Raw genomic sequence first — 26,174 nt, 5'->3', positions numbered from 1 at the left:
TGATCTGGTGTTTACTTTTGTATTTTTTTTTTTTTTAAATTTTGATTCTTTTTGAGATTTAAATATATTTTCCTAAGCCAAATACTTTTGTATTGTTCTTCTTATCTGAGGGCTTGCTTTCTGGTTTTTCATATAAGAATATTTTAGTTAATCCATATTGCAAGTCTCTCTCCTTAGGAGTGAAATTGGAGTTAAATGTATGAATAAAATCACATGATTGCCCACCTATGGTTTAAGATAATTGCATTGTTCTAGAAGTACTGATGCTTCTATTGCACACTGAACACTTGCTTCTAGCCAAGAATAAAAAATTACAGCACTGATCATATCTCACCACTGAAGTAAAAGTGTAAAATGCCTTTTATTGTAATCAAAGGATGTTTCTAGGTAGTACAACTGTACTAGATGTAAATATTGGGTGTATGAAAAAAAAAAAAAAAAAAAGAATTGGTGGGACACATTGCTAAGTTTGTAAGGACCTCGTGTGCTTACAAGTGACTCTAGTCTAAACTAATATCTTGGAATTATCTTTGAGGTTGGTTTTCGACTAACAGTAATAAGTTTCATTCGCTCGTCTCTTTCTTCACTTGGCAACAAAGGGTACTGGAAAATCATTCCTCTCTTTCTTCACTTCGCAAAAAATGAGTACTGAAAAAAGTGTATAGTAATTTAGCATCTCTTTGCTGAAAATGACCACCCAAGTTATAGTTAGTGAGATGCGTGGTCAAACTTTGTTTAAGCTCCTTTGACAATTGTGTCTCTTCTTTTTGTACTTTTTATACATTAATATAATTCTATCTTTTCAGTCAAAAAAAAAAAAAGAAAAAAAAAGAAGAATAAGAAACATCGGTATAATTTTGTTGGGAGTTACTCAGGTGATTATGTAATGAGTAATGCTAGAGACACAAAAAAGTACACAATTTTTGCCACAAACTCGTTTCATGGTGAGTTGTGAATGATAGAAGTGTAAACTCATCATTTTACCTCTACTACTCATAGCTGGACAAGTGTGAAGTGTAGACTTTTTTTTTGCGTTTCTAACATTTTCCTTACGAAATCCATCCTTACAATAATCCAATTACGATAACATAACTGAAAATATAATGATATGGATGATTAGGTTGGAAATTCTAGTGCAGAATTTAGTTGAATTGTGCTATCTTCACCTATTAGACGACCTAATCCATCCAAGGGTGCTAAAGCAGTGTGATTTTCAGTAAGATGGAAAAAAATTTTGGTGACAACTACCAATCTACCTCATAAATGATGATATCGAACCTGTTTTGCTTGGCAAAGTTGTATTTTTTTGGGGTGTAGTAGAAGTTGTGAAACACTGAAACCCCTTCTCAATGATGTCAAATCCGACAACTCACCATGACAGTCTTCATTACTGAGTAGTTAGTTCCCCATGACAAAATCAATACTCATCAGTCATCACCATGACAATCTTCTTTACTGGGTAGTTAAGTCTAATAAATAACAAAATTGAATTTGAGCAATCTTATAATTTAAAGAAAAAAAAGGTAATAAGTGATTGAAGTAACATCATTTTTATATGAACTCATTACTGATATCATTTTAATATACACCATTATGATACATCAACAGTTATTTTTAAAATTTGTTAAAATATTTTGTATCCTTAAATTGATTGAATTTATTCTATCATTAAGTATTTCCTCAAATATTAGAATGTTGGATGGAAAGCACCTAACTACCCAACATGACTTGTGATCTAAAGCAATTTCCAGCCTCAAAACTTCTCTTTCCCCTCATCTTTTTTCTCTTAGTCAATAGTCACTTATTTCCTCTATGGAAAGCAGAGCCCAAATGGTCATATTGAAAAATATATAGCCCTCAGGACAGGTAGGTAGGTTGAAGAAAAGCAGTTGTTTGGTTTGACAGGAGGATTGGGAAGGCTTAGAACTTAGTAGAAACTAGTAACCGTATTAGGTGTACATGCTTTGTGCCATTCAACAAATCACTCCAAATGCACCATAAAATTAAGTGCGTTCAAGACCCTCTCTATGTATATATATTACAACGAGTGGCTTATCTCCGAACTCATAAACCCTGAACCCTATCTTTGTATTCTTTGTTTCTTGCTTTCCTCTATTGCTGCCTCCAAATTCTAGAGAATCCAAACAAAAATAATAAAAGAAAAGAAAAATCAATTCTAGTGTTCTAAGCTTAGCAGCAGCAGTGCTAGAGGGTTGGTTGGACTTCAAGGGCTAAATGAGACCACCGGGTCCTGGTGGGCCTCATCCTGGGGGACCTGGACCTGGGCCTGGTTGGGGTCCACCTGGACCTCCCAGACCTCCAGGTCCATGGCCCGGACCTCCAGGTCCATGGCCTGGACCGCCAGGTCCTTGGCCTGGACCGCCAGACTTTCTTGGTGGCTTATTCGGTGGATTATGCAACACCATATCCTCTTGGTAAGTCACAATTTGTATCTCAGTACTTTTTTTTTTCTTTTTTTTTTTTGTGATAATTATAATATGTTGCTAGTTCTCGAACCTTTTCCTCCTGAATCCTCAAGTACTTTGTGCATGAGTAGGTGTTAATTAAGCTACAAGGCTCTTGGCCAATTTGTATCTCATACTATATGCATTAAGTGGTACAAAAAATTTCAGTTTTTTTTTTTTTTTCATAACTGTCAATATACTATATAGTGTACGTTGATGCAAATGTGATTTTAGCAACAAAAAAAAAAAAATAGTGTTTGTGACAGGTTCATGCAAATGTGACATTGCTTTATTCACGACTTTACAATCTTAACAAGTTGTGCAAAAAACAGTGGAAAAAGGTATACCATATGCCACCATGAAAAGTAAGAATAGTTTGATTGATTTATCAGCAGATAAGGCTAAAAAAAAAAAAAATTGTTTTGTTTTGTTGTGTGACCATTTCTACTTCTTTGCCAAACTTTTTTCCAAATATATAATTACAACTTACTGTTCTTTCTATCTTACTCTTACTATTTCAAAATTCATTTTTTATAAATTAAAAAAAAAATTTTAAAAAATCTAACAACATTTTAATTATGTTTGGCAGTTTCTACTTCTTGTGCTGCTGTTGGTTAGTACAGGACTGCTTTGGTCCACCAGCTCCTCCTCCTCCTCCTGGTCCTCCACCGCCACCCCCTGGACCTCCTCTTATACTTGCTCCGCCTCCTCCTCCTGGGCCTCCTCTGCCACCACCACCTGGACCTCCTTTGGTTCTGTTTCCTCCACCTGGTCCTCCCGGCCCACCTGGCCCATTCGGACCCCCTGGCCCATTCGGACCCCCTGGTGGTGACCCGTTTGGACCTCCTGGTGGCCCACCTGACCCATTTGGACCTCCACCTCGTTAAATCCTGTAATTTCACTTGTTGATGAGTATTTACATGGAGCCAAATACATATGGTTACAGGACTATATGTTTTTCATAACCTCAAATTTTCACCTTTTTTGAGTGTGATAGACGTTCACTTATGATGGCACATAATGCTCAAAGTGATCTTCTAACAAAGAAATGTAATGTACGTTATGGATTAATATAACATATTTTTATCCTTCTAAAATTCTACTTTTGTATTTTTGTCTTCATATCTAATAGCTTCTAATCTACCACAATGACAATTTTATTTCTGCTTAGTGGCAAATCATATTTGATAGCTTATAATCTATCACAATGACAATTTTGTTTCTGCTCAGTGGCAAATCATACATTGAGTTTAAAAACTATGATTACGCTAAGTGGCTGTACTAAATTTCATAAAAGGCTTAGAAGTTGTAGTTGCGGTGACTACCCAAATAACAATAATTTTTAGATAAAAACAACTGTTTATAATAGAATTATGGAACACATACAAATGTAACAGTTGTTGTAAACTTGACTTCATTTGTTAGGCATTGGCAAGTGAAGTTGTGAAATAATATAGCATATATATGAATATACAACATTACCGATTGGAGGAGTTTGTTAAGAGTTAAAGAGTTAAGACTAGTCACAGTACCAAGAAAATTGCCTAGAAGAGAGGTTAAAACCAATTTTCACTACCCATTTTTACAATTGGGCTGCGTTTGGTTGGGTGTAAAATATTTTTCGAGTGTAAAATAATTTCAGCTGAAAATATTTTCGGGAAAAGAAAATATTTTTAGGTGTTTGGTAGCATTTAAAAAAATACTTTGGAAAATATTTTTAGGTGTTTGGTTGTGATCTTGAAAATATTATAGAAAATACATTTTCTACTTGCTCACATTTTCTCAGCTTCCAAACAAATATCATTTTTCAATACAGAACTGCAAAACCCAAAAAAAAAAAAAAACTCATCAAATTTTCTCAATACAGAACAACAAAACCCAAATCCGGTCAGAGAAGAACGAAGAGAGATTTCTCAATACAGAACAACAAAACCAAAAAAAAAAAAAATCATCAAATCCGGTCAGAGAAGAACGAAGACAGAGAGAGAGAGAGAGGCGACTGGGTTCGACGTTGAGGCGAGATCGCGCGGCGGAGGCGAAGGCGAGCACAATCAGACCGGGTTCATCAGAGATGGGTTTGAGCGTTGAGCGGCGCGAATCAGATTGGCGATGGTGATGGCGAAGGCGCGATCTCGCAGGCGCGGGTTGGGGCGCGATCTCACTCTCTCTACTCTCTCTTCGTGCTCTCTCTCTCTCTCTCTCTCTCTCTCTTCGTGCTCTCTCTCTCTGTTTTCTGGAAAATTTCTATTTGAAGGAAAAATAGAGATGGAAACTGTTTTACGGGTGGGAAGGGGGTAATTTACGGTCAATGCAAGTGATTTTCAGTTTGACCAAGTTTTCAGTTGTTGCCGAACACACGCAAACGTGTAAAACATTTTCTAAAACTTATTTACTGTCCAACCAAACGCATCCTTGGTTTTTCTTGTTTAAGGGAAAATTCCAACTAGAGATGGTGAAGGGCTAGCCCAGGCCTGTCTCTAAACACCATAAAGAGGCCCATTTCTCCTAGCCCAATCTACTGCTCTATTTGGTCTATATAGATATTCCCTTAAACAAGTATTAGGCTAATGCAAAATGGTCATCAAGGGCATGCTGGATTAAACAGGGGGCAGGAAATGTGTAACACTAGCCATAGGAGACTTGTCTGGGCCGATTGGAAATTTTATGGCTCAGGTCCAATACAAAAATATCGTTGGCAATCATATTATATGCATTAAGCCATTAAGTAATGAATGAGGATATCGAAAAATTTAAATTCTCTTTTTTAGAGGGCAAAAAAAAGAAAAAAGAAAAAAAAAAAGAAAAAAGAAAAAGAAAAAGGAATGTGTGGCCAAACAAACAATTTAAAACTATTTTTTTATGGGAAGATATTTGGTACAATTTTGAACCAATTTTCTGAACTAAAACAATTAAAACCAGCTATCCGGTTATACCTTAAAGCTTACATTTGCCAAACCCAAATGAGAATTGAAGGAGAAAGTTAGAGAGGACAAAAATATGAGGATAAGACGATTTTCTTTTCAAATCTTTTTTTCTATATGATGATAGCTTTTTTTTTATCATCAAATTCTAGAATAATGCTAGAGATACAAATTTTTTTATAAAATTTTTTACAAATTGTTAATGTGGTAAGTAATTATTGGTAAATGAAAAAATGATGTTAATAGTATATCTAGATAAAAAACAATAAAAAGTTAGTCATATCAACATTTTTTAAAAATATTATAAAATAATTTATGACAGTAGTATTACTTCAAATTCTATTAAAATTAGCGGAAATATATCAAAAGAAAACCACAAGAGAAAACCACACGAAGTAAATGTCTCGTAACCAAAGGTAGAAGAGGAAGAAGATGTCCTTCAACACTGGATTTGATAATCAAGTAAAACACTAAGGGGTTGTTCTCACCTGGACCCAAGTACCTCATTTGTTCTCAATAAATCCCTTTGACTCTTTGAAATCCCAGATTATTGATGAATGTTGTGCAATCACTCACTCTGAATTCCTCCTTAAAAATCCAAATCCTTTGTGAAAAAATCCATCTTTTTTCATAACCCTTCCCTTCAAAAAGAATGAAGATGTTAACCCCACAAAAGCTAGTCATAGAGGAATGAATCCAGAACATTTGTCCTTGGCTATCTAGATTTTTGGAATACCATAATCCAGTATCACAAATTTGTAAGTTTCATAAAATAATCCACAAGATAATTCTATATTTTAAGAATATTCCATAGGGTGCTTTTTACTTTTTACCTTAATAATAAGGAGAGGTCTAGAAGGGCCCTATGTTCACATTTTGTCACGATCATTGCATAAATAATTAGGCGAGATCCATTAAATTCTTGCCAGCGATGATCATAATGGAGAGGTTTCTAAGAGAGAATTGATTGCTTTCAATCACGTAGGGCAATCGTGTAGTCTAGAAAAACCGCTGTCAATTTAAATTTTAAGGGAAAATGAACTGTGGTTGATGGTCTACATTTTGCAAGATTTGAGTGGTTTCCTTCTTTCTCTTCTTTTGTGGATTGAGAGGAATAAAAAGTATAGCGGGAAAATCATAAGACCAACAAACCGATTTTTATTCTTGACTTTGTGTATATAAAACTTCTTGTTTTTGACTTCTTACCTTTCACTACTTTTTTTAATTGACAAACAGGTATCTTTTTTCCCTTAACATATTAAGCAAACCACTAAGATCATTGACATGAAAGTCTTGAGCTTTAAATTTTAATTTAATAACTTGTTTTAATTTGAAATAATGGTGGTAACCAGTAAGCAATCAAAATAAAATTGTTACCATCTAAAATGATAAACGAGTCAAACTCGAATGAAAATAAAATTGTCAATTTGCATATAAGTAGATTTTTTTTTTTTTGAAACATTTCAATTAATGTCACAATACAAATTAAATACCATTGCGTGATTTTTGGTCTTGACATAGGCACTATCAAACTTTATATTTGGATGAAGGGAGATGGAGGGAGAGAAAAGGGGAGGAGAGAGCCTCTTCGTTTTAGACAAACCCTAAAAGATTAAATTTATGATGTCCACTTCATAGTAATAATTCTTTACTATGAAGTTAAGATATCAATAAATTTCTTTTTAGTATAAATGAAATTCAATTGTTAATTCGATGATAATTTTTTTTACTAATTGAACAAACTAGAATTCAAGACCTCTTACGTCTGATAAGAGACAGGTAATACTAATCTATCCCTGGGCTATTTACAAAATTAATACAATTATTAGTTAGAATATGGATTGGGGCTTGAAAGGTAATAGACATCAAGCAAGTCTAATCATGCGGCATCCTCTTGTGCAAAACATGCAATTTTTAGTACTTACCTAACAAGCAAGATACATTTTTTTTTTTTGATAAACAAGATATAGATTTTATTGGACTGGCATTTGGTTTTGGAACTTACTGTTAACTTTTATTTGGTCGGCTATAACCGGCCAGAAAATCAGAGAGAAACCAACCAAAAAGTTGCCGCAGCAGGAAAAAAAGAGAGGGATTGTGTCCAAAGTAAAAAGGACAAAACAAAAAATATTACATTACAAAATTTATATCTGAGGCAGCATCCAATTCTGAAACAACTCAAAGGTAGCATGGGCGTGGATACCTATTCCATATTCATAAGGTTGAGTCACTATCAGAAAACTATGGATTTGACATTTTCGCAACCAATTCTATTTTGAATTGTGGATCAATTCCAAGTCACATATATGTTTATTGCATATTTGGTGAAACATGATAGGACCTTAATAAAAGACGTGTCGGTTACTACTAAATTATTGGTACATTTTTTTTTCCCTTCTTTTTTTAGTACATGATTAATGGTTTATCCTGAAAGACAAGCTTCATTGGCTTCAATCAAAAGCAACAAGAAAATAAAGCCCGTGTAGTAGAGTAATTTAAATATACATTTTTAGTTTTTAAACAATATTATATATATTTTCACACACATTTTCACTCATACGTATTTTAAAAAATTACAAACAACATTACTCAAACTCTTCTACTAAACAGACCCAAAAATTTTAAATAATGTTTCCTAGCTAGCTGATCCATAAATATGAAAAACTAGGCAAAACGTAGTTAATTGAATAATAGACACTTTACTTCATAATTCTTTGGAATAGGTGGATGTCAAGAACAATAATTTACAATTATGACATTTGTCAACACCAATGGGACTACTCTTCATTGAAGTCCTCAGGATTTGAATAAACAAAACTTAATTAAAAACCCATAATCTTGAGTGATTCTACAAAGCACTTCACCATATAACTATTTGTTTTCTTTGCTTCAATATTTAATTTTTGACTGAACCTTCTTCATACAAGTCAAGTAAATGGCAAGGATCACAAAAGATTCAAAGAAATAATAGAATCATTTATAGAATCAAATTGTAATGAATCTTCAAAGCTGTATTCTATATATACACAGTCAAAGCCTCAAAGCTAAAGCTGCATGTGCTTAATCCAATCCATAACATGCATGTACAACAAAACAAAACATAAATAAATGAATTAGATATGATCTTAATAAATACGAAGATATCCTCTAAACCAAGGAGCACAGATATTTTATTTAAGATGTCGTACCTGTATTATACTGATGTTTTATTGGTCATTTTATGTTTTAATTTTCAAAAATTACTTGAACCACCATATTGTATCAATGTGTATTCTCATACTCGTACCTTATCGATATCATATTCGTGTGTATACTCGTGTCTGTATCAATATCGTATCCGTGTATAACTCATACTTGTCTCTGCATCCATGTCCGTGACCATTCTCATACTTGCATCAAGTATAAACAATAACTTTCCATATGGCTTCTGAGGTCTGACCATGTTCACAACAAAACAAAGCCACCTATATTAATGTATCAAGAAATTTTCTTCTCCACATACTTTTCAAATCTCTCTCTCTCTAAAAGACAGTGGGCATGCATGGTGTGGTTTGCAATCAACGGCAAGAGAATCTGAGAGCCAAGTCTGCTCTGGACCTGAGTCAGCATGCACGTAACAGCCAATGTGTGTACACCACCGTCAGGCCAATCCAAAACCTCCATTAATTGATCATTGATTTATTGAATAAAAATATAAATATGAAAATGGGGTGTCGTTGGCGTGGGGTGTGCTGCTAACTTTCCACGTCAACTACCGAAAACGTTCTTCCATATCCTATCCACATGAATCATGATTACCCACAAATAATTCTCTTTTGTTTTTTCTAATCAACTACAAATAGTTTACCATTCTCATTTTCGAGGCCAATCAATTTTGACTCGCACATTCCAGGTGCCACATAACTTAAATGAATCGTCTTCAAAGGGTTTGGGATAAGATCATAAGATAAATTTTAGGTCGGTTTATTTTCTATAATATTTTCAGGAAAATATCAATAAGATTATTTTATTTAGTTTTATTTATAGTATTTTTAACATAAAAAAAATAAAAAAACTACATACCTTACCGAAGTTATTCCTAAATAAACACTAAATATACTTTTTTTTTTTAGTAAATCTAAAGATACACTCAAGCATACATTCAAATCCACAATATGCTTAAGCGTCATTCTATCATTAATGCACTTAAATTTTCTTAAGTTTATCAGGGAGAGTATATATACGTTCTAAGAGTTAATGGGGTTCTTTCTACCTACTTTTGTTTCGAGACTAATATGATCTTTATTTATTAACTAGATTGCTAGCGAACTACCGGGATACCTAGATAGTAGAAGAGGACCCACTCCAGTTAGGCCTGGACGAAGGTTGAATCATTCTTTTAGCTCAGCTTGGGGTACGTACAACCTATTAGATTAAACAACAGATTCTCTTCCAAAAGAGGTTAAAAAAAAAAACAAACGGTTGATACCTGGAGAGTCATCCTACAAAGGAAATCAAAATTTCTCGACTACCAATACTAAGACCTATAATTTAAAATCATATTTACAAAGAAGATAACGGAATAATAGATTATTTTGGTTTATTAACTTCTTTAAATGTTGTTTCGTATAACAAGTTTCCAATTAAGCTATTTAAGGTAAAATTGATTTTGATTCAAAAAAGAGAAGAGAGTAAAAAAAAAAAAAACAATAAAAGAGAAAAGAAATCAACAATTTACTAGTTTTGGAATTAATAATCTTTATTTAGAATTCTTCAAATTACTCAAACATAAAATCTTAAAATTATATATAAAAAAATGATTAGTTTGAATTTTACTATGTTAATAGAGAAATATTATATCCACAATATTTTTACAACATTTTCATAATAAATCATAAGTGGTAGGTTGTTATATGTGGTTATTAGTTAGATAAAAAAGTAATTTCAGTAAGAGTAATGCTACAAATACAAACTATTTTATAACATTTTTACAAAATGTTGATTTGACCAACTTCTTATTGATTTTCATTTAAGCTCATCATTAATATTACTTTTTCATTTACCAATAATTACTCAGCACATTAGCAGTTTATAAAAAAAAATTTGTAAAATAATTTGTATCTCTACTATTATTTTTTTAATAATAGGTTCAAATTAAAATTAATAATAATTATTAACCACTTATAATTTGTTGTGAAAATATTAAATAGGTAACAAAATTCAATCCTCCCATCAGAAATAATAGTCATGATGTGATGTTATCCCCTTGTCCAAAAGAATCTTAATCCTCTCAAAAATGATACGTGGCTTTAAATTAGAGAATTTAAGTAAAGATAAAGTACAATATTCCTCTCTTACTTTATTCATGATCCATTTATTATCCTCCTCCTTTTACAAACATTTATTGTCCTCATTAAATACTGTGCGGATATTCTTCAAAGTTCAAAACAATACAATTTGAAACCCTGATAAATATATATATATATATATATATATATGAAACCTTAAAATACATTAATTTTATTGTTTATAGCAAAATTATATATTTAACAAATTCAAAATTTGAATGATTGAGAGGCGAGTGCTTTCTGGAAAACAACATAAACTTCATTAAAAAAAACAAAAATTAATGAATCAATCTCTTATCTCTCTATCTCCTTGTCGTTGACAACATAGCACATAGCTTTATTTAATCCAAAATCAAACAACCTATTAATATTTAATCCTACAATAAAGAACAAATTTGTAAAATAATAATAAATCCCAATAAATATAAATAAATTATTATAAGTGGCTCATAAATTTGGCATCATCACAGTTTCAATACGTGGCAGGCACATTTTTCTTAGCACATTTTTTTAATCCAAACTGTTCCCTCCGCAATAAAAAAAAAAAGTGCATCTCAGGGCCCTCCTCTAGCTCTATATATCAGCTCTCTCTCATTTCCTCAAACTTCACAAAACCGTTTCCTCTCATTTCGCTTTGTAACTCTGACTCTAAACTGATAGCGATATTTCATACTCCATATTTGATATTTCAAATTTTCTTTAAAAAAAAAATATAAAAAAGTTGGGTCCGATTCTTGTTTTTTTTGAGTCCGAAACTGTGTTTTTGTGATTTCGGGTTGTGAAAGTTTCGGAGATATGGAGGTTTCGATGATTGGAAGCTCGCAGGTTAAGACGGAGTTGGCTTACAGGGAGCTTGGGTTCTGTAACTTGAAGGGTGGCAAAGCTGTAATTCCTTCGAAGAACAGGGTCTGTTTTGGTCGGAGCACCGGTTGGAGAAACTCTGGGATCCGGTTCACTCTCAGAGCTACCGCTGCTATTCAATCTGAACCGCTACGATCCGATTCCGTTTCGGGTTGTTCTAAAAGATCCAAATCGGTAAGCTTTTACTTTTGCTAAATAGTTACACGTTTGGTTGCTGAGAAAAACAAAAAATTGTTAAAATTTTCTTTTATGGCTGAATTTTTTTTTCTCTTATATATATATATATAAAGAAGGATTTTTTTTTTTTTGGTAGTTGGATTGTTTGATTTCTGTTGTCTTAATTCGAAATGATTGAAAATTTAAGATTGGAAAAGCAACACAAATACTTGGATATTTTGTTTAATTAGAATTGGTTTATATTGGATGAGTCAAACTATATATGTTGGTTTATTGAACTAATTAAGTGGGAGATTATGAAGCTCAGATTTTAGTTATTTATTTATTTATTTTGCAAAGGGAATTGAGTGTAAAAGGGATAGGATATGATTGGAGTTATTGGGCTATCTGGGTTTTGGTTCAAGTTGTTTCTGCATGGTTTGAAATGTTATGTTAGATTTGGATTATTTATATGTCAAGGACTCAATATCATTACCATGGCCAAAGTTAATCATGCTAGTACAACATATGACAAAATTTTATTAGATGATCAATTTGAGGCCTTAAGAAATCAAATATGTTGGAGAGGGTAAAGTCGTGGATTCAAATATCACTGGGTTTGTGTGTAATTTACCAATAATTAAATAAATTGTGTTGTGTAATAAATTAGTATCATATAGCGTTCGGACTCGATTTGATTAATTACCAGTTGTCCCAAGAGTTTGAGCTATTCAGAAATGGTAAATTTAATAATTTAACCATTATGTGGATTTGGCTTATGCTATCCCCAATTTGAGGGGATAGATGACAAAATTTTATTAGATGATCAATTTGAGGCCTTAAGAAATCAAATATGTTGGAGAGGGTAAAGTCCTGGATTCAAAACTCACTGGGTTTGTGTGTAACTTACCAATAATTAAAAAAAAAAAATGTGTTGCGTAATAAATTAGTATCATATAGCGTTCGGACTCAATTTGATAAATTATCATTTGTCCCAAGTGTTTGAGCTATTCAGAAATGGTAAATTCAATCGTTTAACCATTATGTGGATTTGGCTTATGCTATCCCAACCTCCTAACCTACGCAGCTTCGGGGAAATGATTGGAAATTATGTAACTGACTTATCATTCTTAAATTATTTCAAATGTTTAGAGAGTTCGTAGTCTTTTTGGCTTCAGGTGTTTTTTGATGATACCAAATTTAACATCTTTGTTGTCTTGGAATATTTCTTTGCAGCGTGATAATGTAAGATTGTTTGTTGGGCTTCCTTTGGATTCTGTTTCCGACTGCAATGCAGTAAACCATGCTAAAGCAATTGCAGCTGGCCTAAAAGCTTTGAAGCTGTTGGGAGTTGAAGGTGTAGAGCTCCCAGTTTGGTGGGGAATAGTGGAGAAAGAAGCCATGGGGAAGTATGAGTGGTCAGGCTATCTTGCTCTTGCTGAAATGGTTCAGAATGCGGGTCTCAAGCTTCATGTCTCGCTCAGCTTCCATGCATCCAAACAACACAAAATTTCACTCCCTGAGTGGGTATCCCGGATTGGTGAATCCGAACCCAGTATTTTTTTCACTGATCGGGCAGGGAAGCAGTACAAGGAGTGTTTATCACTAGCTGTCGATGATCTTCCTGTGCTTGATGGGAAGACTCCAGTCCAAGTCTACCGTGAATTTTGTGAGAGCTTTAAGTCTTCTTTCTCATCTTTCATGGGCTCCACAATCACGGTAAGAAATTTTGCTTCCAAAATTCTTTAATTAGCATCCACTGTATCTTTATTTTTTTATTTGGGTACTGACAGTTTCAATGGTTTTGTATTGCTTTTTTTAGGGCATCTCTATGGGTCTCGGACCAGATGGTGAGCTCCAATATCCTTCACACCAGAGGCTAGTCAAAAGTAATAAAATCACAGGGGTTGGAGAATTCCAGTGTTATGATAAAAACATGCTTAGCATTCTAAAGCAACATGCTGAAGCAAATGGAAATCCTCTATGGGGACTCGGTGGTCCTCATGATGCCCCCACTTATGACGAGTCACCCAACTCGAACAACTTTTTCAGGGAACATGGTGGATCATGGGTTTCTCCATATGCTGACTTCTTCCTTTCCTGGTACTCAAACCAGCTTATATCTCATGGAGAACGTCTCCTCTCTCTTGCATCTTCAACTTTCAGTGAGACTGCTACTACGGTATATGGCAAAGTCCCACTAATGCATTCTTGGTATAAAACTCCGTCCCACCCTTCTGAGCTGACAGCTGGGTACTATAACACAACCAGTAGAGACGGTTATGAAGTGGTTACAGAGATGTTTGCAAGGAATTCATGCAAACTGATGTTGCCTGGAATGGACTTATCAGATGAGCACCAGCCCCATGAATCGCTCTCAAGTCCTGAGTTATTACTTGCCCAGATCAGGGCAGCTTGCAGAAAGCACGGTGTTGAGGTCTCTGGACAAAACTCGTCAGCTACAGGGGCTCCTGGTGGCTTTGAGCAGATAAAGAAGAATTTGGTGGGCGACAATGTTGTGGACTTGTTCATTTACCAGAGAATGGGAGCGTATTTTTTCTCTCCAGAGCATTTTCCTTCATTCACAAATTTCGTGCGGAGTCTTAACCAATCTGAATTGCATTCAGATGATCTGCCTGAAGAAAAGGAAGAAGCCGCCGACTCTTTGCGTGTAAATTCAGACTCAGTTGTTCGCATGCAAGAAGCTTAGTAAAAGTTAGATATATATTCATGTAAATATATAATGTTATCTGTATCCCTAGAAATTGTATTAGAAGAGGTTGTGTTCAACAAAGCATACTGAAGAATAGCTAAGCACATCCTGCTTTACTGAACCAGAAAGCTGTAGTTATATGTGTTGAGAATGTAAATAATGACTCCAGACCCAAGCCAAGATTGAAACATGATGAGCCTGAATTTAAGGATTGCAGTGCCAGAGGTTGAAGACGAAGTTTGGGAGTTACCGTTGGAGTATTTGAATTACAATGGAACGCACCGTTTCACTTAAGCCTATTTATCAATACGCATTGTATTACTTGTCTTGTGTGTGCTTGGTGTTTAAGTGAAATGGTGTCGTATTTGTACTGTTCCAAGTCTATTAGAGTTTGGCGCCAAAATTCAGTTACATTCTGTTGAAATTATGTTTCCTTGAATCACGGGCTTGATTTGCATAACGTGGAAGATAGTTATGAGATTAAGACTGAGCTTTGTACCATATCTACTCTTGTACACTACTGAAATTAATTAAGCAAGAATTTTACACCGTTACAATCTTTGCTCTCTCTCTCTCTCTCATAGACTTACTCTTCTTCTTCTTCTTCTTCTTCTTCTTCTTCCTTGGCTTTACTGCTTCCTTGTTAGTGTTGTGCATTGTACTTACTTTCTTGCTTCAATAAGAAAATTGTACCAGACTTGATTTTCTTCATGATATCAGAGCCAGAGAGTCCTGTTCAAGCTCCATAAATGGCGGCTTTAGCTCCAGTTCGGAGTTCTTCTATGTCTGCTTCAGTTCCTTCAAGTTCAGTGAGTGTAATGAATCAACCACTGTTACTTCTCTCAAACATGTCCAATATGATGACAGTCAAGCTGGACAATAAGAATTATATCATTCGAAAACATTAGATTACCATGGTGTTGGAGACCTATTGTCTCTTTGAATTGTTGGAAGATCCACAATTGATTCTTGAGAAGTTCTTACAAGATCTATCTGGTGCTTATACATCAGTGTTGAATCTAGATTATTTGCTTTGGAGGTCAAAAGAAAAGGCCTTGCTCACATTTATGAGCTCCACCTTGTCACCTTCAATTCTAGCACTTATAGTGGGATGCTCTACAGCTATGGAGGCCTGGAAGGTTTTGGAAAACAGGTTCTCTTCAATTTCTCGTTCACATATACTGAACCTCAAAGGTAAATTACACAATCTTAAGAAAGGAGCAGATTCTATTGATGTGTATCTGCAAAAGATTAAAGTAGTTAGAGATAAACTACTAGCTGTTGGTGTAATCAGTGATGATGAAGAGCTTCTTCACATCACAATCAAAGGTTTACTAAGAGAATACAATGCCTTCAGATCAGCTATAAGAACGCACTCTGTTGAGTTTTGATGAGCTCTCTACCTTGCTAAATGCTGAAGAGGAGTCGCTCAATGAAACTCTTGATAGTAAAGATCATGTCTTTGCAATTGCAGCTACTATAAACAACAAGTCTAATGATAATTTCAATCAATTCAACAGAGGAAGAGGCAAGGGTAACTACAACAACAATAGAGGCGGAAGAGGAGGTAGAGGTTCAAGCAATCAGTCACCTCATATTACTCAATTCTCACCTTTTCAATAGAATCAGTCCAATTCCATTGCTGCAAATTTCAGATCAAAGAGACCAACTTGCCAAATTTGTGGTAAACTTGGACACATAGCAATTGATTGCTATCACAAGATGAATTATGCTTATCAAGGCAAGCATCCACCTACCAAATTAGCTACAATGGTCGCTGCCTCTAATTCCTGCCTTGCACCAGATCAACCATGGCTAGCTGATAGTGCAGCCACAGATCATGTAACTTCAAGTCTGAATCAACTTAGCTTTCCAAAGCCTTACACTGGTTGTGATCACCTCACAGTAGGGAATGGTCAGAATTTACCTATCACTCACACATGTAACTCTCTTATTCCCTCTTCCTTTTCCACTCTTCATCTAAAGAATGTGCTTAGGGTTCCTTCAATTCCCTCTAATCTTGCATCAGTTCATAAAATCTGTCATGACAACCATTGTTGGTGTTATTTTGATGAACATGTTCTTTCAATCCAGGCTTTGGCCACGGGGAAAGTTCTATACTAAGGCAAGAGTGAAGATGGAGTATATCCCATCTATCCTCACAAGGCTCCTCATCTTGCTTTAGCTTCTAAACTTTGTAATAATGTTGCCAAGGTCCATACTTGTAATAGTTTTAATAAAACTCTGTGGCATAGGAGACTTAAACATCCTAATGATCAAGTTCTTAGATTTCTCTTTCCTGTTGTAAAGTTTGTACTCAATAATTGTGCACAAAACATTCACACTTGTATTCCTTGTTTACATGGTAAAATGCACAATCTTCCTTTTCCCAAATCTCAATTTCATTCTTCCTTTCCTTTTGAATTAGTTCATTCAGATGTCTAAGGTCCTGCTCTAGTGACTTCTATTGATGGTTATAAATACTATGTGTTGTTTGTTGATCACTTCACATGATTCACTTGGATTTTTCTGCTCAAAGCTAAATCTGAAGTCTTTTCTAAGTTTTTGTTGTTTAAAGTTATGGTGGAAACTCAATTCTCAACAAAAATCAAAACCTTAAGATCTGATGGGGGAGGTGAATACATCTCTTCTACTTTCAAAACCTATCTTCAACAACATGGCATTATCCATCAAATTTCCTATCCCTACACTTCCCAGCAAAATGGTCTGGTTGAAAGGAAATACAGACACTTAATTAAAACCACCATCACCATGTTATCCCAAGCTTCCATGCCACATACTTACTGGTCTTATGCAGTTCATACTATAGTCACCCTTGTAAATTTGTTACCAACTCCTATTTTGTAGTGTGTCTCACCATGGTTCAAACTCTACTCTACCAAACCAGATTTGTCTCATCTTAGAGTCTTTAGATGTGCTTGTTGCCCTAATCTCAGAGTTTATACCTCTCACAAACTTGAGCCAAGAACCAAAGAGTGTCTTTTCCTTGGGTACTCTCCTACCTCTATGGGTTATCTATGCCTTAATCTTCAATCTAAAACTGTTTACACTTCCAGACATGTTTGGTTTAATGAGACCAGATTCCCTTTTTCCCAGTTGTCTGCAACTCTCCATAATCCTACTCCTTCACCCTCAGACTTATCTACCTTTCTGTGGTTATCAAATTTGTTGTTTCTCCATTCTACTAATCAATCTTCTATGCTTGGCCCTTACACTCCAACCTCTTAGTTTCAATCTAGTCCTCCAGTTTCACATTCACCTCCTCCACCTCAGTCTTCTTCTATCAATGTGCCACAATCTTCCACCTTGCCAGTTTCCACACAATCTTCCTCTCCAGTTTTGTCACAGACCACAATTCCTAGTCTTCCTACTCCTACTTTGCCTAAAGTCTCCTCTACAGTTAATTCCATGCCTCCTCCTCTTCCTATAATTAATCACCATCCTATGCAGACTAGGTCCAAAAGTGATATTACCAAACCTAAGTCTAAGTTCTTTTATAAAGCTGTCACGGATTATACTTACACAGAACCACCTACCTATAAAATTTCTTCCCAATATCCCAAATGGTGTGACACTATGGATGCTGAGTTTCAGGCTTTACAAAGGCAAAATAGTTGGTCTCTGGTTCCAGCTCCTCCTCATGCTAATCTGGTTGGGTGTAAGTGGGTGTTCAAGCTTAAATTAAATAGTGGTGGTTCTATTGCCAGTTACAAGGCTAGGCTTGTGGCTAAGGATTTTCATCAGCAACCAGGTATTGACTACTTTGAGACATTTAAACCTGTCATTAAGCCAGCCACTGTGAGATTGGTCTTTGCTATTGCTGTGAGCTGCAACTGGTCCTTGAGGCAATTAGATGTTTCTAATGCCTTTCTTCATGGTCATCTCAGAGAAGAGGTCTTTATGCAACAACCACCGGGGTATGTTGATACAGCTCAACCTCATTATGCGTGTAAATTGCACAAATCCCTTTATGGACTCAAGCAAGCCCCAAGGGCTTGGTTTGAAAGGTCTACCTTTCATCTCTTACATCTTGGGTTCATTGCTTCTGTGGTTGACAGTTCTTTGTTCATATACCATTCTCATGGCACCATCATCTACTTACTGCTCTATGTAGATGATATCATTATCACAGGAAACAATTCATCCCATATCTCTTCTCTCATTGCTGCTCTTAGTATTGTTTTTGAGCTCAAGGATCTTGGTTCTCTCCACTACTTCCTTGGCATTCAGATTACAAGGTCTTAATTTGGTCTCGCTCTTACACAGTCTAAATATGCTTCAGATGTTCTTCATAGATTCCACATGGAGAATGCTAAACTCATTAAGACTCCTTGCTGCCCTTCAGTGAGATTGGTTCCTCGTGATAGGGTTTCTCTCTCTGTTCCCACTAAGTATCGCAGCATGGTTGGTGCCCTTCAGTACTTAACTTTCACTAGGCATGATCTTGCCTTCAGTGTTCACCAATTGTGTCAGTTCCTGAATTCTCCTACTACTACACATTTAGAGGTTGCCAAACGTGTTCTACGCTGCATTCGTGGCACTTTATATCATGGCATTACATTTACTCCTAGACCTCTTTCTCTCACTGCTTTTTTAGATGCAGACTGGGTTGAAGATCCTTCAGATGGTTGTTCCACTTTTGGCCTTCTTGTGTTTCTTGGTTCGAGTCCTCTCTCTTGGTCCTCTAAGAAACAGCCCATTGTTTCACGCTCTTCCACTGAGGCTAAATACCGTGCCTTGGCCTTCACTGCTGCTAAGATATCTTGGCTTCGCATCCTCTTCAAGGAGTTGTGCATCTTTCTTTCCCACATACCTATCTTATGGTGTGACAATGTCTCTGCTATTGCTCTCACTACTAACCCTGTCTTTCATTCTTGCACTAAACATATTGAAGTGGATTATCATTATGTTTGTGAGAAAGTCCTGCATCATGATTTGAGCATTTGTTTTGTGTCTGGCAAGGACAATCTTGCTGATTTCTTCACCAAGCCCTTGCCTGCTCCTTCGTTTCTTTTTCAACGGCACAAACTTCTGGTGGATTCCTCCCCCTGTTGTTTGAGGGGGGATGTTGAGAATGTGGATAATGACTCCAAACCCAAGCCAAGATTGAAACATGATGAGCCTGGATTTAGGGATTGCAGTACCAGAGGTTGAAGACGAAGTTTGGGAGTTACCGTTGGAGTATTTGAATTACAATGGAACGCACCATTTCACTTAAGCCTATTTATCAATACGCACCGTATTACTTGTCATGTGTGTGCTTGGTGTTTAAGTGAAACGGTGTCATATTTGTACTGTTCCAAGTCTGTTAGAGTTTGGCGCTAAAATTGATTTACATTCTGTTGAAATTCTGTTTACTTGAATCACGGGCTTGATCTGCATAACGTGGAAGATAGTTATGAGATTAAGGCTGAGCTTTGTACTATATATACTCTGGTACACTACTGAAATTAATTAAGCAAGAATTTTACACAGTTACAATCTTTGCTCTCTCTCTCTCTCTCTCAAACTTACTCTTCTTCTTCTTCTTCTTCGTAGCTTTACTGCTTCATTGTTAGTGTTGTGCATTGTACTTACTTTCTTGCCTCAATAAGAAAATTGTACCAGACTTGATTTTCTTCCGTATGTGCAAATTCATCTTTAGCTTTTGCTTTCTAAAGGAAGCGGTGCCTTATCTGGCCATTTTTTGCGAGTTTCTTTGAAGCCTGCCCATCGCAAAGAGGAAGAAACATGCACACACATCCACCCTTGTTAAAGCTGGGTGTTCATTTTCATTGTAGGTTAGGGTGATGTTATTTGTCTTCCCAAGTTAGGTGCAGCTCTTTCATTACTTCATTTTGTGCCCATTTGCCACTAATTTGCCCGATTTGGACAGTTCACTACTAAGTTCAAAATCACTGATATTACATAAGTGAGGAACCTCATTTGGAGTCACGAAAAAGGCTCATTATTTTGGGCCATATTCTGCATTTAGCTGGATTTATCGTGCGGTTTTCTGACCGACCATGTGCTCAATATGTGATTGAATAATTTTGGAGATACTCAGTCTCATACCCTTGTATAATTGTGAGTAGTTGACATTTTCTATTCTTAATCTCATACCCAATTTCACAACTTGCTGATTTGTGCAATTATAAGTAGTTTTTAGTCCGTTTCTAATTTGTGTGACTTATCACTTTTTGTCGATCACTCACAATCACACAAGTCATGAAAGTAGGGGTAAAAATGGTTGTCACTCTGCAGTATTGTAGACATGTGACTATTAGGTTTGACCAGTAAAATTTGTTGCATTTCATTAATATGCAGAAAATCAAAAGGACCGTCCCTAAGATAATTCTGCAAGCTACTTGATTCAAATGTGGACCAATTTTGCAAACCCCTTTTCATACTCAACGGGTAGGTGATTGAAGCCCACAAATAAGCCTAATTGTATTAGTATAAAAAATAAACCGCAGTGGGTTTAAGTTAGCTCGACCTAGTATCTTATGATTGAATAAAAAATTTGAAGTCAACTGTTAAATTACCAATTGTCCCAAAAGCTTAAGCTATTAGAAAATAGTAAATTTAACCACTTAACCATAAGTCTAACACAATCCTTGCCTATACAAATAACCAATTGGTATCTTGGTCTGTAAATATACTACAAATAAAGTAAAATTGAAACCATGTTTTAATAAACACCATTCGTCTTTTGAGACTGTTGCGGACTTGTCGTTCTGCTTTCCTCTTTAAATCCACAATATTTCCAGTGTCTCTCTCACTCTCATTTTCAAAACTGATCTGTTTCTGTTTGCCTCAAACCCAAAAGAGTTGCCATATCTCAAATATTCTACTAAAGTGATATAATTTTATGCCGTAGAACCGTCTGATCAGATTGGTTCAACAGGTAAAAACTGGTTCGAAGTTTGATTTCGAATAGCAATAAGAGATGTTGGGTGTGGCTGCCACATCATCACTAGGGTCCTATCATGTTTGTATCTTCCCGCGGAACATTAAAAAACAAAAACAAAGGAGTAAAAAGGAAGAGCTCCATTGTTCATTAGAAAATATTGCAGTCCCAGAATACCCAAACCAAGAATATATCATAATAATTGAATTATATTTGCATTCAGTACATGAAATTCAGAAAGATTAAATTACATACCAATGCAACCACAAGCGGAGGCAAACTGTATACAAAAAAAGCTACCATGTACACCAACAGGATGAATTATACAGAGACTGCTGGGTGGCTAGCTTCCCAAATTCAAGACTTTCTTTTAATTTCATACACTCTTGCGGTCTTTCAACAATGTCTACATCCCAGCCAATGAAGTAAGAAATCAGCCCAGACTCTTCTCCAAGGATGCATGTTGTTACACCACCTTCTCCAAGTTTATTGCATTACAACCTGCTATATATGACCTTTAAAACCATGCTTCTCCTGTTCCAAGGAAAACACACGTTAATTTGATTCATTTATAAAACTATTAGTATTTTTTAAAAGGTATAAAATTATTGATATTTACAATGGAAAAAATAATCAAGGAAGTAACTTTTATCAATATTATACATCAAGCATACAAGGCCTTAGAGGAGCAACATGTGGAAAATTTAACATACGCAGCAACAAGAACAATAAGATGACCAAGAATACTCAAGGAAAGCATGAGATATTTCACTAACAATGACGAGATGATGGCATTATGGTGTGCAAGTGATTGGCAGGAAATGGTAAAAGCTGGCAAGGTTGACAGTGCTAGGACAGAGAAGGTTAAGTGGAGGCTGTGTTGGTGATAATCTTCAGTTGAATAGCTGCAATGGCACTAACTAAATTGAATAGCATTTGTAGCTCAGGCTAATGGAAGACTACTTCATGCCATGCCAATGATGCACTAAAATTCAAAGACTAAACACATTTAGGCACACTCATCAACTTGTACAAAGATTATTCTGAAGTTTCTTTCACTGGTAAGCCAAGCAGCCTATCTTATATATACATGTTCGTAGAAAAACAAAGAGGGAGAATGGCAGAGTTGTCATGATGCCTTTTTGCAGTTAAATTAGCTTCTGGAAATTCAGCTTTCAAATAATTAGATACAAACCTGTTCATAGTGTCACTCACAAGCAATCTTGGTGTCAAAGCTGCTGAGACAGATTGCAAATGCCTGGAATGCTGAGATAGGGTACCGGAAATCCATGGTAAACAAGTCCTTCCCAACTTTCCCAAACTGGAGGATGATCTTCTCATGCTCTGGTCCAGCTGGACCATTTTCAGGAGAAGCCACCAATTGAAAGTTTTTCACCGAAGCTACTGTCACTCGTCCATGAAAGTTCAAACACCAACACTGGAGCTGCTCATGCCACCTGGGAGCCTTGTTTTTTAATACCAGAACTCCATCTTTCTGACTGGCCAGTGGTCCAGATGAGAAAGCCTCCATGTGATTTGATTTAGATCGAAGAAAAGGCATTGAGGGAAAGAAGTCTACATTTCCAAGGGAAAAGTCCATCTGTGTGGGGGCTACTCCTCCAGGTTCAATTGCAGAGGAAGGAATGGCATCCACGGTACACTGCATTCTCCTAGGACCCCTGTGTGTTACATAAAATAAGTATGCAATGGCAAGAATTGTGAGGGAAAAACAGAGGAAAATCACATTGACTCTTGTAACAAAGTAGTTGATACCATTAAATATCTATTATTCCTTCTGCACAGAAAATATCTACAACTCGCTGCATAAGCTTACTCTTACCTGGAACCCAACACATTAAGTTCATATGAGATGTGTGCTACTGAATAGTTGCCAGCAGGTACCCTTGGTGCAATTTGTTTTGAATTCACCATCCTAGTGGAGCGGCTTTTTGTAATCTTGGCACCCGCATGAGGTGGCTGCCCATCAAAGATTGTGAACTTCGTTCCCAAAAAGTTTGATCTAGTCAAAAAACAAAAAGGAAAATATACGTTAGGGCACACATGTACAACAAAAAAAGTCAATTCCAGTGTCTCTAAGAGCACACCTTAGTTTCCCAATATAGGTGCTGCTTCCCTTTGACATTTCATCAGCATGTAGGGAAATGATATAATCTGTGCATGTGGGGCGTCTACACTTCCGTGCAGCAAGAAGGAATTTTCCATCTTCAGCAATGGCTGGACCTAAACAATTAAAAAGTCAATATGTTTACAGCTCAAAAAGGAAAACAAAAAAAGACAGTTCCATTGTCCTCCAAAATAAACAAACAAATTTGAAACAAAAAAATCAAGCAATTAGTTGTATCAAACTACTTAAACAGAACCCGATCAATGATAGTGCCCAGTAAAAATTTTGGGCACTATACAGGCAACTTATAAATAACAATCCGAAGTACATGAAATGCTGGTTCAACATACAAGATTCTCACCATTAGCACAACTGAGGTAAAGATAATACGTATGGGTGGACCGATTCCGTTTTATAAAGCACTGGATGAGAGAATCCCTTGGACCAGGCTGGAAACATTAACCAAAAAAACTTTTAGCAACCTGTAAAAACTAAAGAGAACTTACAAAAGATATCCTAAAATTCCACATTTGAAAGCACCCATCAGAATCCAGTCCAAATGATTCATTACGACATACAACAACACTTTCGCAATTACAGGATACTTACTGTCACTGTCCAATTTACACTACACCAATGACTTTTAATTCAAATAATAAAGTCACTGTCCAATTTACACCACACCAATGACATTTAATTCAGATGATACAAAGCAGCACAATATATCTATCTTGTGGGATTAAAAAAAAAAAATCTTGAAAAAGTTGAAGCCAAATATTATGATGAACCTGCACTGATTGAAACTAAAAAGTGGTCCCCTAAAGAGCCTTTGATACATTTAGAAGCAAGCTTTGAGCAATTTCCTATGAAAAAGCTAGCAATGATTTTTATATTAAAAAAAAAAAAAAAGAAGCATAATTTTGAGGCGGTCCCATGCATTGTCACTGTCGTCAACCCCAAATGAACAAAATGGTTTAAAACATCATTCCCTTAACTAATCTTGCACAAGATAACTCACCTCCTATGTGGCTTTAAGCAAACATAAAAGGAAACATAATTTCCCAGTATGCAAAGAAATCCGAGCCAATCGTTCATAGACAGATAAACTTTAAACTGGCAGTCAATCTTTGTCTCCATCCCAAAATCACTTAGACCCTGTTTGGTTCAGCTTATTTTCATCCTAAAACAAAATGTACAATTTCTTTTTAAAGCCTTAATTTTTTTTAGGTAGATTTTTCGGGCAAACATTTATCCTTTTTAAATAAAAAATAATAATAAGTTACACACGCACCAGTGGGTATTGAACCATCAATACTGGCTTGTTAGCAAAATCAAATTTCCCAAAACGAATACACAAATAGATTACCATTCTCAAACAAACTACCAAACTATATATACTAATGAAACATTGCAATCACAATTTCACAAGCAAAACTCCAAACTCTTAAATTTAACCTCTATTTACAAGTGAAAAAAAAAAAATCTTTTTTTTTTTAAAAATTATAATTTAAACAATTGAAGCTAAGAAAAAAACTTAAAAACAAAATTAAACAGAACAAATTGTTATACCATAAATCTTTAGCATCCAATTCCTCCAAACCAAACCAATTAAACTAATTTCAAATCCCTAACTTTCCACTCAAACAAACATACGCAAATAAAAATAAATTCAAAAATTCAAAAAATTGAGTAGTACCTGCTTAACGGAGATTGGGAAGGTCAAGATACCAGAAAGTTCAGGTATCTTAACGATCTCTTTGGTGATGTAACGCCAGCTCCGGCAAACTCCGGCACACGCGACTACGTTCTTACGTAGAGGCCACGCGCTCTCGGAAGCTTCGATCTTAACCAGCACTTCTCTCAACAGCTCTTGCGGCATGTTAGCCCAGCAGCTCTGGCTCAGACCATCCTCAACCCCTACCGCCGTCGCCGACGACGACGACGGAGGTCCGGCCGGAAACCGGTCTTGCACCACCCGGCTCGACCGCGACCTCATGTCCTGAATTATGCTCCGTATATTTGTCATAACACACACACACACACACAAAATAAAATTCAGATCCAAATATTCTCAAAACAAACTCCGATTTTTTTTTTTTTTTTTGGGTTAGTTACAAAACTATGAAATGCAGGGAGTTTTGTTTTTGAAATAGAAGAGGGTTTTCATTTTTTATTGGTGTGAGAAAAATTCTTTACTTAGAGAGAGAGAGAGAGTATTGTTGGAGGTTGTGTTGGAGTCTTGGAGATAGGCACGAGGGAATAATACAGAGTTTTGTGGATAGGGACGTGTTGTTGTGGGGGAACGAGTGTGTTTTTTCAGACTGTTCACCATGAGAGAGAGATTGGGATTTGGGAGTGAGATTAAATTACTTTACTTACTATATATATATATATATATTTTTTTTTAGTGCGGAAGAGCAGTTCGGATTTTCAGATCCTGTTTGGTTTCCTTTTATTTTTTTTTTTTTTTTGATAGGAAGGTTTCCTTTTATTTGTTGTCGTTATATGTTAGTTTTATTACTTGTTTTCTTTATCTGTTTTGTAATTGTTAGGATCAGTCATAATAAAAAATAATTGTAATTTCTTGATATAAAAAATAAAAATAAAAATAAGTTTGAGTGTGGATATTGCCACGTCAACACCATTACTCTGCTTTTAAAAATAAAAAAAAAAATTAAAGATAAGTCTGCTATTTC

The 26,174-nt window shown here is 35.6% G+C and overlaps 3 protein-coding genes across 3 annotated transcripts; 2 read left to right on the top strand and 1 right to left on the bottom strand.

Annotated features, from left to right (window-relative positions):
* Positions 1 to 1,951: 1,951 nt before the first annotated feature.
* LOC142626450 (uncharacterized) lies at positions 1,952 to 3,562 on the top strand. The gene is made up of 2 exons (XM_075800270.1): positions 1,952 to 2,435; positions 3,055 to 3,562. The coding sequence occupies exons 1-2, from the start codon at positions 2,236 to 2,238 to the stop codon at positions 3,350 to 3,352; spliced, it is 498 nt and encodes a 165-aa protein (XP_075656385.1). The 5' UTR covers positions 1,952 to 2,235; the 3' UTR covers positions 3,353 to 3,562.
* A 7,677-nt stretch (positions 3,563 to 11,239) lies between these two features.
* On the top strand, positions 11,240 to 15,000 carry LOC142624168 (inactive beta-amylase 9). The gene is made up of 3 exons (XM_075797701.1): positions 11,240 to 11,748; positions 12,967 to 13,449; positions 13,553 to 15,000. Exons 1-3 carry the CDS (start codon positions 11,509 to 11,511, stop codon positions 14,438 to 14,440), a joined length of 1,611 nt encoding a protein of 536 aa, XP_075653816.1. The 5' UTR covers positions 11,240 to 11,508; the 3' UTR covers positions 14,441 to 15,000.
* Positions 15,001 to 21,527: 6,527 nt separating this feature from the next.
* LOC142624665 (tubby-like F-box protein 3) lies at positions 21,528 to 25,840 on the bottom strand. The gene is made up of 6 exons (XM_075798330.1): positions 25,175 to 25,840; positions 23,840 to 23,927; positions 23,459 to 23,594; positions 23,194 to 23,373; positions 22,549 to 23,032; positions 21,528 to 21,887 (listed from the first exon to the last, which is right to left on the bottom strand). The coding sequence occupies exons 1-5, from the start codon at positions 25,502 to 25,504 to the stop codon at positions 22,561 to 22,563; spliced, it is 1,206 nt and encodes a 401-aa protein (XP_075654445.1). The 5' UTR covers positions 25,505 to 25,840; the 3' UTR covers positions 21,528 to 21,887; positions 22,549 to 22,560.
* Between the last annotated feature and the right edge of the window lie 334 nt (positions 25,841 to 26,174).

Source organism: Castanea sativa, chromosome 2 (assembly GCF_040712315.1).
Source record: "Castanea sativa cultivar Marrone di Chiusa Pesio chromosome 2, ASM4071231v1".
Lineage (NCBI taxonomy): Eukaryota > Viridiplantae > Streptophyta > Magnoliopsida > Fagales > Fagaceae > Castanea > Castanea sativa.
The sequence above is the reverse complement of the archived record's forward strand: the minus strand, read 5'-3'. Positions and strand labels throughout refer to the sequence as shown.

Bases quoted from the DNA above. Each gene is read 5' to 3' on its own strand.
- LOC142624168 (XM_075797701.1), top strand. From the start codon at position 11,509: ATGGAGGTTTCGATGATTGGAAGCTCGCAGGTTAAGACGGAGTTGGCT. The intron at 11,749-12,966 runs GTAAGCTTTTAC...ATTTCTTTGCAG, and splicing joins GTTCTAAAAGATCCAAATCG to CGTGATAATGTAAGATTGTT. The intron at 13,450-13,552 runs GTAAGAAATTTT...TGCTTTTTTTAG, and splicing joins TCATGGGCTCCACAATCACG to GGCATCTCTATGGGTCTCGG.
- LOC142626450 (XM_075800270.1), top strand. From the start codon at position 2,236: ATGAGACCACCGGGTCCTGGTGGGCCTCATCCTGGGGGACCTGGACCT. The intron at 2,436-3,054 runs GTAAGTCACAAT...TATGTTTGGCAG, and splicing joins TGCAACACCATATCCTCTTG to TTTCTACTTCTTGTGCTGCT.
- LOC142624665 (XM_075798330.1), bottom strand. From the start codon at position 25,504: ATGACAAATATACGGAGCATAATTCAGGACATGAGGTCGCGGTCGAGC. The intron at 23,595-23,839 runs GTGAGAATCTTG...TTAATTGTTTAG, and splicing joins TTACCTCAGTTGTGCTAATG to GTCCAGCCATTGCTGAAGAT. The intron at 23,033-23,193 runs GTAAGAGTAAGC...TGTAACACACAG, and splicing joins CTTAATGTGTTGGGTTCCAG to GGGTCCTAGGAGAATGCAGT.